Source organism: Pinus tabuliformis, chromosome 8 (genome assembly GCF_031772625.1).
Source record: "Pinus tabuliformis cultivar Carrire ecotype Pingquan chromosome 8, CPIR1, whole genome shotgun sequence".
In the NCBI taxonomy this organism is placed as follows: Eukaryota; Viridiplantae; Streptophyta; class Pinopsida; order Pinales; family Pinaceae; genus Pinus; species Pinus tabuliformis.
In genome coordinates this window covers 765,315,066-765,330,846 of record NC_142294.1, presented here as the reverse complement: position 1 = coordinate 765,330,846, position 15,781 = coordinate 765,315,066, and the positions used below count along the sequence as shown (strand labels likewise).

General features: G+C 39.4%; 1 protein-coding gene across 1 annotated transcript in view; it reads right to left on the bottom strand.

The window, feature by feature from the left end:
• LOC149237832 (signal peptide peptidase 1-like) overlaps positions 1–15,781 on the bottom strand; it is a 510,431-nt gene that overhangs the window by 316,122 nt on the left and 178,528 nt on the right. Inside the window, exon 4 of the mRNA XM_089372819.1 lies at positions 11,720–11,800. Within this exon, the coding sequence (XP_089228945.1) occupies positions 11,720–11,800 (81 nt within the window). The remainder of the gene's footprint in view (positions 1–11,719; positions 11,801–15,781) is intronic.

The window sequence follows — 15,781 nt, the reverse complement described above, 5'->3', positions numbered from 1 at the left end:
GAATTTAATGTTGCAGTTATCTTCCCCAAAGGAGCTGTCCAAAGTGGAATTTGGCCCTAGTTGCCAATTTTAACAATATTCCTAGCTTAGATCATCAATGTCCAAGGTCTTAAGGGTGAAGGAGGCCTCATCAACTATGTCAATTCAACCTCAATGTCAACATCCCTCAAAAGGTACCCAATGTCCTCTATGAAAGTGCACTACGTAATTATCAAAGTGGCTAAACATCAAATCGTCGTCTCATTCCTCAAGGGATCTTAGCTACACCTGGAAGAATTATTTATCACACTCAAAGAATCAAGTGAAATTGACATTACAGGTAAAAAAACAATAAGAGCATCGAGGTGGATCATATCTAATGTGTAAACCATCAAAGTATTTCACACAAGTATCATCTTCAAATGTCTTACTAGCTTATGATTGTTCACAGGTTACCATACCTAGATATGGGAGATTTAGCACATGACCCTATTAGGTGCTTTCAACCATGATGGGAGGAATAGTTCCTAGGCTAAGGTGCAAGTAATGAGTGTTATGGTTTTGTGGTTTATTTCATGAAAGGTGTCATAATATTATACTGGGTTATGTAAAACCGTCCTCCATGAGTTCCTTTGTAGAGGGAGCGCTTAGCTACCTGAGTTACCTTCCCTCACCATTGTTTTTCCAAGCCCCCATATTTGGCTTTTTCTTTCTAGATATGGCTTGTTGAACAAGCTTCATTGATTTAATGTGTAGTAATAATGACATAATCTCCCTTTACTTTGATAGGCATGATATGCCTGGATACTCTCAGGGATGAGTGACTATATAAGAGGGAGTAGGGTTCAAGCTATAATTGGCTTTTGATTGCTTTATATCCCTTGTCATTCTTTTGCATTTCAGCATTTCGCTTATGCCTTCTTTTCCTCACCACTGCATCAACCTCGAGTATTTACAACCCCTTCTTCTCATAAGACGAAATCAATGGGGAACCAATAAAAGAGACTAACAACAACCAATCAAAAGATGGAATAACACAATGAGGGGAATGATGACAAGTGTTAAGTATGAATAACATCAAATGTTGATACCATCATCAAAGCCTCCTATTTGTGGCTCTACAAGAGAAAAAGGCCCTAAGAAAGGTAACATTGGACTACGAGCATATGATAACTACCAAGTATGGGAAAAAGTACACAACCCACAACAGTCTATAATCCAACTTCAACCCATGATCCATACTAGAATGCATTAAACATCAAATGAAAACACTTGAATGCAAGAATGGTTAATGTACCTCACAATAGATAACTGACCTTCATAGAATGAATATGCTAGACCAATCAATGTACTAACCATACAATTGGTGAGAGGTATCTAAGGCTAGCTATCATTGGATCATGGTAAGGGTTGCTAGCTGTTGATTTGGGGTAGTATCAGATGTGCTCTAGCCACGAAATTTGGTGGGGAGCTTGGGTCACATAAGATCTCCAATAACCAGAAAGGGTTTGGGCAAATTTTAAACAGATCGGGAGATATTAAAATAATTAATATTTTTTAATGGAGTCCCTAAGTCTAAACTTAGGGAAAATAAAATATTAATGTGTATTAATATGAATCTATGTTAGAATGGTCCAAAAGATATGGATCAAGCCAGATCTAATCTTAGCCATTGATTAGGGACTTAATCTCGGCCGCTGAGATGTCAACAGAAAAAGTATAAGAGGAGGCTTGAGGGGCACTTGGAGAACACACCGAGGGAGACCAGTTAGTTCAATTTCTGGAGTGGGGTTGGCTAAGAAATTGAACCAGTGGTCTAGAGATCAGTCAGGAGGCAGCAAGTACGAAACAAAGAGACGGGAGGTCAGTGCAGAAGAGGCAGACGCAAAGCCAGAGGAAGCCACGCAGAGGCAACAAAGGCTGCGCAGAGCCAGAAGGGCCTATGTCATCCATGTAGAGGCTGTAGGAGCGACGCAGAAGCCCAGAGAGGTTGCGCAGAGCCTCAATAGGCTGACGCAAAGGGTTTCAGGTCAACGCAGAGGGTTTCAGGCTATAGCAGAAGTCAATAGGGCCTACGCTGGGTTTAGAAAAGCGCTGGAAGTTTGTCTATCTGTGGATAAGCCAGTTTGGCACCCTGTTGTACAAGAAAATTGCTGAATAATAAAATCCTCCCTTGCTGCACCGGATTTCCCACATTGGGTTTTTCCGGGGACATTAGTCCAAAATAATTATGTCAATGTGTGCATATGTTTGTTTCTGTATTACAGTGTGATATCTGCAGCAGTGTTTATTTTAATGTTTGTTGAAGTAATTTCATGAATAACTTATGATGAAATAAGTAGGAAAAATAAATCAGTTGCTACAGTGATAGAATTTTCACATGGTATCAGAGCAAGTAATCAGAGACGAAAAGGGTTAATCAGTTATGGGTCGAGACCACGATGCAGAGGCATCCACCTTAGGGGACTCACGCAGATTTTCAGAACATTGCACAAGAGAGAGAGATTTCGATTTCTCTATGTTGGCTTCCAAGTTGGAAGAAGTGGCGTACATGACTAGTGTTGCATCATCAGAAGTATGGTATATAGATAGTGGAGCCTCGTGGCATATGACAGGAATGAGGGAGTGTTTCTCATAATATCGAGAAGAGGAGATGAACTTTCAGATCACCATGGGGAACAAGGCAAAGTGTACTCCAGTAGGAAAGGGTACCATAGTTTTTCAAACAGAATCGGGAGAGCGGTTCCATGCCACAAATGTGCTGCATGTGCCAGAATTGGGGATGAACTTACTTTCTATGTCACAACTACAAGGCAAGGGCTATGATGTCTACTTCATTAAGGAAAATGTATACATCAAACACCCGAGCTGGAAAAAGAAAGTGCAGATCAGGATCAAAAGTAATTGGTTGTACAGATTACAACTAGAATCTCCAATGGCACTAATAGGTAGTCATGGGTACAAAGACTTGAATGAACTATGGCATAGAAGGATGGGTCACTTGCACCATGGAGATCTGAGAATTCTCAGGAGCACTGTAACAGGAGTTCTGGATCTGAGTACGGAACGAGATGATGTATGCAGGGGATGCAGTCTAGGAAAGTATGCCAAGGCAACATTTTCTAGGAGCAACCACAGGGCCAAGAGTGGACTAGGATTGATACACTCAGATATCTGCGGACTTACGTCCGTCAAAGCACTCAGCGGTGCTAAGTATTTCCTTACCTTCATTGATGACCACTCGAGGAAAACTTGGATCTATTTTCTGAAAACCAAGGATGAGGTTTTCTGTCGATTCAAGGAGTTCAAGGCTCTAGTGGAGAATCTGACAGGTAAGAAAATAAAAGTCTTGCGCTCAGATAATGGTGGAGAATATGTTGATAAGGACTTCACTGATTATTGCGCTAAGGAGGGCATCAGAAGAGAGTGGACAGCTCCCTACAATCCGGAGCAAAATGGGATGGCAAAAAGGAAACACAGGACTATTGTAGAAGCAACTAGGGCCATGCTATATGATCAGGATATGCCAAAATTCCTGTGGGCAGAAGCATGCAACACAATTGTCTACGTTCAGAATAGGACTCTTCATTGGGCATTAGGCAAGATTATTCCAGAGAAAGTCTTCACTGGAGTCTGGGAAGACACCTGAAGTCAGTCATTTTAGGATATTTGGGAGTTTGGCATATTGTCGCATACCCGAAGAAAAGAGGAAGACGCTACATCAGGCTGCAAAAAAGGGGTATCTTGCAGGATCTATCTTCCAGAGAGCAGGAAGGTAGTAGTACGACGAGATGTAAAGTTCATGGAGGACAGAGCTTTTAGAAGATCTCGCGAAATGCCTTCCAAGGAGCAGTCGAAAGAGGATCCATTGGTCATGCCTCTTCAACCAACGGAAGTGAAGAATCCTTCCTCAGATTAGGAAGATTCTCAAGATGAGGAAGAGGAGTGAACAAAAGCACCTGTTGGCAGAGGAAGAACCAGCAGGGAACTTCGTTAGATTCTGCGTGATGCAGAAAACTTCATCAGAGAGCCAAGGAACAGTAAAAGGGTGCGAAAACAACAAGACAAGTATCAGGCTTTAGTAGCTTAGGATGGAGAGCCTGCCAGTTTCAAGGAGGCAACTCAGCATGAGGTCTGGCTAGATGCGATGGTGGAGGAGTATAACTCCATAATGGTAAACGATGTTTGGGAGGTGGTGTCAAGGCCTCAAGACAGATCTGTGGTAGGTTCAAGATGGATCTACAAGATCAAATATGCTGCGGATGACAGTATTGAAAAATACAAGGCCAGGTTTGTGGCTAAGGGGTATGCTCAAAAGGAAGGGATTGACTATGAGGAAACCTTCGCCCCGGTAGCCAGGTATACATCTATTAGGACCGTGATATCTCTTGCAACCCAGATGGGATGGGAGATCCATCAGATGGATGTCAAGACGGCATTTTTGAATGGGATAATAGAAGAAGAAGTATACATTGAACAACCAGAGGGCTTTGAAACTCATGAGAAGAAGTCTCATGTATGCAGACTAAAGAAAGCCTTGTATGGGCTAAAACAGGCACCAAGAGCGTGGTATGGTTGAATAGATGGCTACTTGGAGAAGATGGGGTTTGTCAAGAGTGACGCGGATCTGAATCTCTACTATCTGGTCGTAGAGAGAGAGCCACTTATCTTTGTATTATATGTGGATGATCTCTTCCTGACAGGCTCATCCAAACTCATTGAAGACTGCAAGAAAAATCTAGCCACAGAGTTCGATATGAAGGATCTGGGACGAATGCACAATATCCTAGGGTTGGAAGTTTGGCAGCAAAAAGGAGAAATCTTCCTTGGGCAAGGAAGGTATGCTACAGAAATCCTAAAAAGGTTTGGGATGGGAGACTGTAGACCTATGGCTATGCCAATGATCACCAACTGAAAGAAGATTGATGCATCAGAAGACAAGGATGTCGATCCCACCCTATACCGACAACTCATAGGGTCCCTGATGTATCTAGTCAATACCAGGCCAGATATTTGCTACGTTGTCAACACCCTCAGTCAGTTCATGGTGGAACCAATGAGGGCTCACTGGGCAGCAGCCAAGCACGTTCTCAGGTATTTACAGGGAACAGTGGATTAGGGGCTCTTGTACAACAAGGAGAAGGATATCAGGTTGAGTGGATTTACTGATGCTGATTGGGCAGGAAGTTTAGTGGATCGGAAAAGTACCTTTGGGTATTGTTTCAACATTGGATCAAGAATAACCTCCTGGTGCAGTAGGAAACAGAAGTTCGTGGCTCTGAGCTCGTCTAAGGTAGAATATATGGCAGCAAGCACAGCTTCGTGTGAGGCCATATGGCTTAGAAAACTGTTGGTAAACCTATTCAAAAGAAATATGGAGGAAACCAGGATCATGTGTGATAATCAGAGTTGCATCAAACTCTCTGAGAATCTAGTATTTCATGATAGGTCAAAGCATATTGATATTCGGTGTCACTTTGTCAGAGATTGTGTCCAACGAGGAGTTGTACAGTTGAGCTACACTCCTACAGGGGAACAAGTGGCAGATATCCTCACCAAGGCCCTTGGAAAGTCAAAATTTGACTACTTCAGGGAAAAGATGGGGATGGTAAAGAACCCCTTTTAGAAGTAGTGTGTTAGCAGCACGAATGAAGAGGAAGTTGCAGTGCAGATGCAGTGTTGGGAGAAAGGACCAACAGCAGCACAGATGCAGAGGAAGTTGCAGTGCGGATGCAGTGTTGGGAGAAAGGACCAGCAGTAGCACAGATGCAGAGGGAGCTGTCGTACAGATGCAGCAGTGGCAGTAGCAGAGTCATGGGCAGCAGTACAGGAGGCAGCAGTGCAGAGGATGTTGGGCAAGAAGGCCTAGCATCAGCACAGGTACCGATGCCAGATGATCAAAGTAATACTCAGTAAGGAGTATTGTTAGAGCATAGTCCTCGCTAAGGAGTGTTGATTTGGGGTAGCATCGGATGTGCTCTAGCCACGAAATTTGGTGGAGAGGTTGGGGCGCATAAGATCTCCAATATCCAGAAAGGGTTTGGGAAGATTCTAAACAGATCACGAGATATTAAAATAATTAATATTTTTTAATGGAGTCCCTAAGTCTAAACTTAGGGAAAATAAAATATTAATATGAATCTGTGTTAGAATGGTCCAAAAGACATGGATCAAGCCAGATCCAATCTTAGCCGTTGATTAGGGACTTAATCTCGGTTGTTGAGATGTCAACAGAAAAAGTATAAGAAGAGGCTTGAGGGGCACTTGGAGAACACATTGAGGGAGACCAGAGAATTCAATTTCTGGAGCGGGGTTTGCTGAGAAATTGAACCAACGGTCTGGAGAGCAATCAGGAGGCAGCAAGTACGGAACAGAGAGACGGGAGATCAGCGCAGAAGAGGCAGACACAGAGCCAGAGGAAGCCATGCAGAGGCAGCAGAGACTGCGCAGAGCCAGAAGGGCCTGCGTCATCCACGCAAAGGTTGCAGGAGTGACGCAGAAGCCCAAAGAGGCTGGGCAGAGCCTCAGTAAGCTAATGCAGAGGGTTCCAGGCTGTAGCAAAGGTCAGTAGGGCCTACGTTGGGTTTAGAAAAGCGCTGGAAGTTTTCCTATCTATGGGTAAGCCAGTTTGGCACCCTATTGTACAAGAAAATTGTTGAATAATAAAATCCTCCCTTGCTACCCCAATTTTCCCACATTGGGTTTTTCCGGGGACATTAGTCCAAAATAGCTGTGTCAATGTGTGCATATGTTTGTTTTTGTATTACGGTGTGATATCTGTAGCAATATTTATTTTAATGTTTGTTGAAGTAATTTCATGAATAACTTATGATGAAATAAGTAGGAAAAATAAATCAGTTGCTGCAGTGATAGAATTTTCACACTAGCTAGCAAGTTACATCATAGGAGAAAATTTTTCTCCTAAGGTTACCCATGTATGTGGATGGTGTTAGTTTATGCAGCTTGGACAAGTGTTCTAGTCTTAGATGGTGTCTAGGAGGCTACGGAACATGGTGGATTAATAATCTCCTGTACCCAAAAAAAGTTTCTAAGGAAAATTACCCTACTTAGAATTAATTAGCCAGTTTATTAATTTTCCTAAGCCTCACATAGGGAAATGGCTTAATTAATCAGGATTAATATAGGTAAATCAATTTTCCTATGGTGACTTCTAGAAAAGTCATTTGATGGGATTAAAATGATATTAGCCATTGAATGAGATTAGATTGTGGTAGTTGATTGCTCAACGAGATATTATAAGAGGAAATTGATGGGCATTTGGAGAATAGATCAAAGACAAAGATTTGCAGTGATAGCAAGGGCGCAATGATAATGTGAGGGCACCAGCAGATTGAGATCAGCAGTGATTGAAGATAGTAGAGTCAGAGATAATTCTTCACAGTAATTTCCAGTTTCTCAAAGATAGAGGGTGGTCGATTTTATCTATGGTATAGGCCGAGTTTCCCAATGAACAATTTGCACAAGAGAAGCTGAGTTCGCCAGGAGAAGTCAAATTCCAGAGGAGGCCAAGTTTATTCCCATCCAGTGCGAGTATGCCAGTGAGGACCGAGTCGCTAGAGCTGCACATGTGGACCAATTCGAACCTCTAGAGGAGGGTTGAATTAGATTAGAGGGGTCGATTTGTCTCCAGGAAGCCAAATCAAATTGCATAAGTGAAAGAAACAATTTTCCAGAAGTTTGCTAATTTATGGCAAACACTTGTAATTTTTCAGTCACAAAATTTTGCAAAAGAATAAATAAAATACTCATTTGTAGAATTGGTTTACCCCGCATTGGAGTTTTTCCAAGGAAATTTATCCAAAAATATCAGTGTTCATTATTTGTGTGTGCGCAATATTTTCTCAATTCCCATGGATTATTTAATTTTTGTTGAAGTTACAGTAGTGTTTTATTCAGTACTTGTCGCAAATAAATTACAGAAGAAAAATAATCAAATTTAATAGGTGAATAATAACTAGCAACTAAAACAGCATTAAAATTTCATACATGGGTAATAGGTCTAACAACCAGTAACATGTTGATTTGGGGTAGCATCGGATGTGCTCTAGCCATGAAATTTGGTGGAGAGGTTGGGGCACATAAGATCTCCAATACCTAGAAAGGGTTTGGGCAGATTCTAAACAATTCAGGAGATACTAAAATAATTAATATTTTTAATGGAGTCCCTAAGTCCAAACTTTGGGAAAATAAAATATTAATGTGTATTAATATGAAACTGTGTTAGAATGGTCCAAAAGACATGGATCAAGCCAGGTCTAATCTTAGCCGCTGATTAGGGACTTAATCTCGGTCGTTGATATGTCAACAAGAAAAGTATAAGAGGAGGCTTGAAGGTCACTTGGAGAAAACACCAAAGCGATCAGTCATTCTATTCTCTAGAGTGGGGTTTGCTAAGAGAGATAGAATTAGTGATTGGGAGATGCAGTTGAGGGGCATTTGAGGACAAAGAGACAGAGAGGCAGAGATAGTGGTAGGAGAACAGCGTAGTAGCCGAGAAGAGTGACGCAAAGCCAACCAGGGATCACGCAGGGCCACGCAGAGGCAACCAGGATCTGCGCAGAGCCTCAAAGAGGCCAGCGTTGCTGACGCAAGGCCTCCCAGGGCTGATGCAAACACATTCAAGGTGACGCAGAGCCAGCGTGAGGCAGAGAGGGGCTGACACAGTCTAGATTGTAATCTAATATTGCTTAATAAGAAAACCCTCAGATAGTTGCACTAGTTTTCCCACATTTGGTTTTTCCAGGACATTAGTCCAAAAATAATGGTGTCATATGGCATGTTTGTTTTTGCTTCTTTTAGTTGCTGATATGTAATATTGTGAGCATGTACTAGTGTTTATTTTCAGTATTTAAATTGTAAATAACTTAAGTAAAATAACAAGTAGGTAGAAATAAATCAGATAAAGTGCATGGAGGGTTTCTAACAAAGTAAACTTAGAAACTTCAACATAACACCATTCCAACAGGTTCCAAACCTATGAGATCCTAAGCAGCCTTCTATCCCCGATAACAAAAGCTTGTAGGGTAGATGACTCAAATCTTGGGATAGGACTTGCCCTTCCAAGAGGCAATGCTTCATTCCTAGACACCAACAAAAGGTCACACCCTTAAGACGACAAGGCACACCATAAATGTGCTCTTTTTCGAATGCTTTGAGAAAACCTTCTATCACGAGATTCTTCCCCTTGGCCTTAAATGGTTGGAGAGACAATTATATAGAGGTTGATGGCTCGCATAAGTAGTGCCCTCATCCAAGGCATCCCTCCAACTAAGTTACCAAAAACGCCTCCCCCAACTCTCAGAAACGTCATTCAGCGTTTCAGATACGGAAACGCATACAAAACGGCTTGGAAATGGCACGGAAACATTTCCGCCATGTTTCTGTTTTTTGGAAACGGCCAACCTAAGATCAAAAACGTTTCGAAGGAGTTTCAAGAAAATTTGACACGTTTCTGGAAAATTTGGATACGTTTCCAGAAAATATGGATACATTTCCAAGTTTCCAGGTTTCCAGGTTTCCAGTTTTCCAAGTTTCCAATGTTCTAGGCACTTTATTGCAAGAATATATTCCAGGTTTGTTTGTCCAGAGCATGTAAATGCAGCTGAATTCTTTGCAAACCTTATATCCATTGATTACAACTCATCTGAAAGTGAACATTTATCTTGAAAAATGATTCATGACATGATAGAGGTATTTGCCAACAAGTTTTCAAGAATGTCAGATCTAAAGGATGGAAACCTAGAATTTGGAATGGAAACACACAAGGTATCTATGAAATCAAGAAGGGAAGTTGTTACCCACAATGTTGGATGGTGGAAGCAGTTTCTTGCATTAGGTTAAATTTCTCAGTATTTCTTTACTAGTATCATACTTCACAATACTTAATTGTTTAAATTGTGGCATCTTGATTCTTGGTCATATGATCTTAGGTTGTGAATAAATAAATCCAGCTTACTTCTTTCTATGAATTTCAGAGCATCTTCTATTGTAGCTAATGGAATACAGTGCAATTTATAATGTGTAGACGTTGTTATTTACAATGATTAAATTTACATTATATTCGGTGACACTAAACAATATTTCTATGTCATGACTCCTTAGAGTCTAAACCAAGATACTGTGCAACATACTATTTATAGAGTCAAATTCACTATGCTGCCTCTATGCTAGTGTTGTCAAATTCATTAAAAATATATATAATTTCATGATGTTTGATGTGACTCTGAAAACAATCTCATATTCCTTTAAATTGTGAGTGAGTATTGACATTTTAATCAAAGGTGCCAACTTGAATATTATAATTATCATTGATGATGATGACGACAGTGTTTATACTTAATTGATGACAATGATTTGTTTATGTTGAATTCATGATGATGATTATGTATTTTTAAATATAAAATCCAAATTCTAAAAACTAAAAGATGAATGATAATATGAATATTTCCTTGCCGTATCGTATCCAGATTTTTTGAAAAATTTATTTATCCATTTCAAACCCCATATCCATATCCGTTCACGTATCTGTTTCAGTGCAATATGTCGTTTCCTTGCCGTATCGTATCCAGATTTTTTGAAAATTTTCCATATCCATTTCAAACCCCGTATCCGTATCCGTTCCCGTATCCATTTCAGTGCAACGTAGCCCTCCAGGGCTTTTTGATTTAATTTGCAATCCTCAACAATTTAAGTATCACTCTGTTTTTCCCAATCATACTCTCTTTTCTAACCATTAGATTTAAGATCTTACATTAGATCTTTTTGAATTTTATAAAAGGGCGGTCCTTTATGCTCCCACGGTGCATAGACACTTAGCAATCCCAATGACCTATTTGAGGTTATCTATTGGACATTAATAAAATTATTTGATCTTTACATGATCTTATCTTAATCAAGTTCCTCAAAAGAGTTCAACCTAAGAACATATTCTTTAAATCAATAATTTAATAAGGTGTAGAGCATTAGTCCTCAACTTTTCCTTCAACCTAGGAAGGCTCAAAGGTTTCTTGTGATGTCACCAATTTCTCTATTACCAAGGCAATATAATTAACTCGCAATTAGGTCGTCAATTGTAAGTTAGGACAACCACCACAACTCTCTATTCTATTTGTATAAAAATTGACATCATCAAAAATTCATGAATAATATTCTTCTTCACCACATTGAGCCCTTTGAATTGTCTTTCAATTTGCAATAAAAATACATCTTGTTAATGTGTTGACAATTTTGATGAAGATTCCCTTCGAACAAAGTCCATGTGAGATATTAGCCCAAAAACAAAGTCAGAGTTTGGTAAACCTACATTCTCCTTCAAAGACCTTGATCCAACTTGTGATGAGTTCTATGTCAAATCACTGTTTGTTCAATAATGTTTGTTCAATAATATACATTCAAATGATACTCTAATGTTTCAATGACTTTAATTTTAACAAAATAGCCAAAGAGAATAAACAAGAGAATTCATAAATTAAAATATTTTAGTAACAAGAAATTTAAACATTCTATGGATTTTATATAGTAATGGAATACTAGTTTATCAAAACAATGATTATATGGTGATTAATAGGGATTCTTGTAGTATGATGGTAACTTGCACATTTTAAGCAGCAAATTTAATCATTTTTTTCTTTAGTGCATGCTTTCTTTGTGAATATATTCATCTCCCATTGCTATAAAATGGTAATTCTTTAATCCAATTGACAAACTCACAAGCACTTACTAGATAAAGCAAGAATATATGCATAGGTTGATGTGAGTTGCACGGGATTTTCATTGTCTTGAAGAAGCCATTTTGGAACCTCTGCAAAATGAAATGGTATGCTCTATTAGAAATACAAAATAAATATCACAGGAAAAGCAAACAAAATAGACCTAAATTTGAAAACAATAGAAGATTTTAGGAATCAACTAATGTGGCCCCAAAATAATTAATAAGGTTTGGGTTAACGACAAACGGAATGTTGGAAAAAAGGAAGTGAGATTTCAAACCCAATCCGACTAGGCATCTACATGAACTTCACCTTTATACATATATATGAAGTTTTCAACTGTTTTAAATTGTCACTGTTGTAGATGTGATTTTCAACCATCTATTTCTTCATGATTTGATAATTTCCAGCACTCATGTCTTGCTGATTTGACAAAGTTAGGGCTGAAATTGTTAAGTGATTTAATATTAATATTGAAGAAGATAAAGCTGATGTTGTATCTACAGTTGTAACAAACTGAATTTCAGATCTGTTTTATGCATATAAAATTGCCGTAGAGGGATGGAACTTGTCAGCACAATTTGGCATATTTTTTCTTGGATTGCTTTGTTGATTGGGATTGTTCAGAGGTGAAATATTGTCTACAGAAGCTGCCACTTTATTTATATTTCAGAACATCCCTAGGGCTGAACATTCATAGGGTTGAGATCCAGGAAACTTTAAATAAAAGGTAAAATTTTCTAAGTTGTGTTAATTTCCCTAATATGGAAAATTTCTATATGGTTTCAGAGCCACTGTAGCTTAGATCACTGTAGGTATAAGAGGGATTGATATTTCAGCCACTGTGTGCCTAGTAGAAGTGCTTGACTTTGATAAGGTTGTTGGGTGTGATACCCTAAGTCACTTGGCAAAAGCACTTGAACCCTAGAAAGGGTTTTGTCTACTTTATATATTGTTGACTTGGGCATATAAAGATTGTTTAAGATTTGTAAGCTAACTCTCTATCTTGGAAATAGCTACTATTCTTCATCGTTTTTCCTTCCGGGCCACTTGCAATTGGAACATTGGATTTTCTAGGGTTGTGAAAGTCAAATCAAATGCCCTTAGTGGGAAAACTCTATTGTAAAGAATTATTTTCAATGAGGTCTATTTTCGGCCGAAGCCTTCCCTTTTGTCCCCATATTTTCCCTTAAATGTGTTGAGGAGTGCTTGCAAAGAATCAAAGGAGTTATCAGGCTTGTCTAAGTACCATTGTAATGCATCATCTTCTAATGAAAGGACAAAGAGCTTCATCTTAACATCTTCATGATTGTAGGCAGCGGCATGTGCTTGTTTTAGCAGAAAAATTGTGAACTTTTGGATGTGAGCATCAGCAGTGATTGCATTGTTCCCTTGAAATGTAGGTATCTTATCCAAACCAGCATCTAGAAGATTATGAGGTTGCCCTTGGATATTAGCAAAGTTGCAAGGCCTGTAGAAATCCATGAAGTCCTGACTAACGAGATCAAGGAAAAGAAAGTGGATATCAGGGAGGGCTTCCTATCCGAGAAAGATTAAATGCTTACTAGAATGTAATTTGTTTAACCAAGCTCTTAGAGCCTTTTCAGGATCGGGAGTGGGGTTAACCAAGCTACCAAGATTTCTTCTAGTATAAGCTCTTGTAAATGGATGAATAAGTAGAGTCACCACCCAAACAAGAAACTAACCCAAATGTCAAGGTGCTAAAGGTGCAAATAAAAAGGTGAACAAGGTGATGAGGAGATTAGTGAAAAAAAGAATGAGAGGATGAAGAGATTAGTAAGAATGTCTTTAAAGTGCCGAGAACAAGATAAACTTCATCCCCAACGATGGTGCTAGAAAATGTTGTTGTCCGAATTGTACACTTCAAATGCGACAATGACTCAGAGTGGGGGTTGCCACTCTGATCCCTGCCCTCTCCGTTCTAATTGTTGTCTCCCTACAGCAAGCTATGGGGGGTAGTCCCTATGAAATGTGAAGATGGGAGACTCGTTAGCAACCAACAAGTCTGGGAGACACCAACTGAATGGCCTAGCAACCTGGTTGAATTAGCAAGTTGGAATGATTTGATTAGATTTCTTATGAAGACCAGTGCCTTGAATGGAGTCAATTGCTTGCTTATAAAAAATTATTACCAAGTTACTGAATGAACAGTTGTTGCTTAAGGATGCCACATTATCCTATATGAAATGCAAATCCGATGATCTAAGTGAAATGCAAAATCTTGGTTGATTTTAAGTTATATGCCTATTCTAAGTGTTTCCTTTCTCTTAGTTGTTTTGAAGCTCATCTCTAGAGTAGGTTGTGAGAGAGAAACCGGGGGGAAGCAAGTTGAGGCTTGGTTAACGCTACCTCCCTGGGGTTCTAACCACTCGATGCCTTCGACGCTGCAGAGATTGTGTGAGACTGCGAGGTCACCATGTTAACCACTAGAAAGGTGCTAAACTCCTCGAGCTATATGAGAAAGGTGGGCCTATATCTCTATCGACCAAGCTTATGCTTAGAAGTAAATTAATTCATGCAAGAGGCTAATCCTAGGATGCAAGTGCAAGAGATGAGTGTTCTTAAGATGAGATTATTTAATGTTCTTAATTACTTGATTTCAATGATTTTCAATCAAGAACAATATGGTACCTAAACAATAATTGAATGACAATCTCAACCACAAGAGGAAAAGTGCTCAAACTTAATGGCGCCGGAAAATGTGACACGTAATACCAATAGACAATTGCTTAAAAGACAAGAGCAATGCTACTTTGATACAATTCAAGAACTTATCAATATGCCAATTAGATACACAATTAGATTCTCTTATCACATTTATGTTCGAACTTGATTATGAGATCCACAAGAGATATCTAATTCAACAATGAGCAATGTACCCAAAAGACAATAGCAACGAGAAATTAGATCACTAATCCACAATATCACTTAGAGCAATTTAGCCAATTAGATCAAACACTTATCAACTTGATTAGAGCACTTCTGTGTGTGAATGCAAGAGTGCAAATAGATGTCAACGACCAAATATCAAGTCCAAATCACTACAACCATCAATGGTTATGAACTGTAAGAGCTTATTAGGCAATTTTAGAGACTTATATGTGTTTTATCACTGCTGCAACCTTGTTTTCAGAGGTGTGCAATTTTATATCAGCAGTCAAGAAGTGATGCTATATACCCAAAATAAGCTAGAAAATCAATGCATTCAACTTCCAAATGATATCCAATGATTTACCAATGATTATGAGACTGCTTAGAAGCTATAGATCAGACTTTAAATGTTCAGATCAGACCTCAAAATAACATATATCAGACTTGAAACAACTCAGAAAATTAGTGATTCAATCCTTAATAAACCAACAAGGTGCCAATTTATCAATGCCCAAATGGTTCCAATGATTAGCTAATTAGGTTAAGTGATTATTAGATTATCTTTAGTCAATTTTAATGAATTAATTTGAGTTATATGACTGCATAAAATGGCTGTAGCAAAATAGAGGAAAATGAAGGGAAGAGAGGCAAACCAAGAGGCCTAGAGGCCTAGTTGAGGGCTAATTTGACCTCGAATGGGCTTGGATACCTGCAACCATCAAATTAGATCAAATAATTTGCTGCAAAACCACAATGTTAGCTTACTAAAATAATATCAAAATCTGAATGACTGAATACAAAGCTAGGGCAAGCGCCAAAGAGCTCAAAACCCCAAGACTAGGGCTAGGAATGACAAATGAGCTAGAATGGGCAAACAAGGGCAAAGAAGTGGGAAAAGAGGCCAAGGGGCTGACATCAAGCCCAATAGGGCTGACGCAGGGCAAGGGAAGCCTCATTAGGGGTTGCGGCAAGGGAAAAAGGGAGGCTGAGAGGCCACGAAAAGAAGGGAGAAGGAGGTCGAGGCCCTAAAAGGGCTGGACAGCTCCTCTAGAGAGGGGTCGAGGCCTTTTTAGGCCCACGGCTAGCCCTAAAAGGGTTGCGGACAAGAAAAAAGAGGGGCTCGAGGGCCCTGGGAGGCAGTGAGGCCTCACGGCTAGGCCAAAACAGATGGACAACTTGGC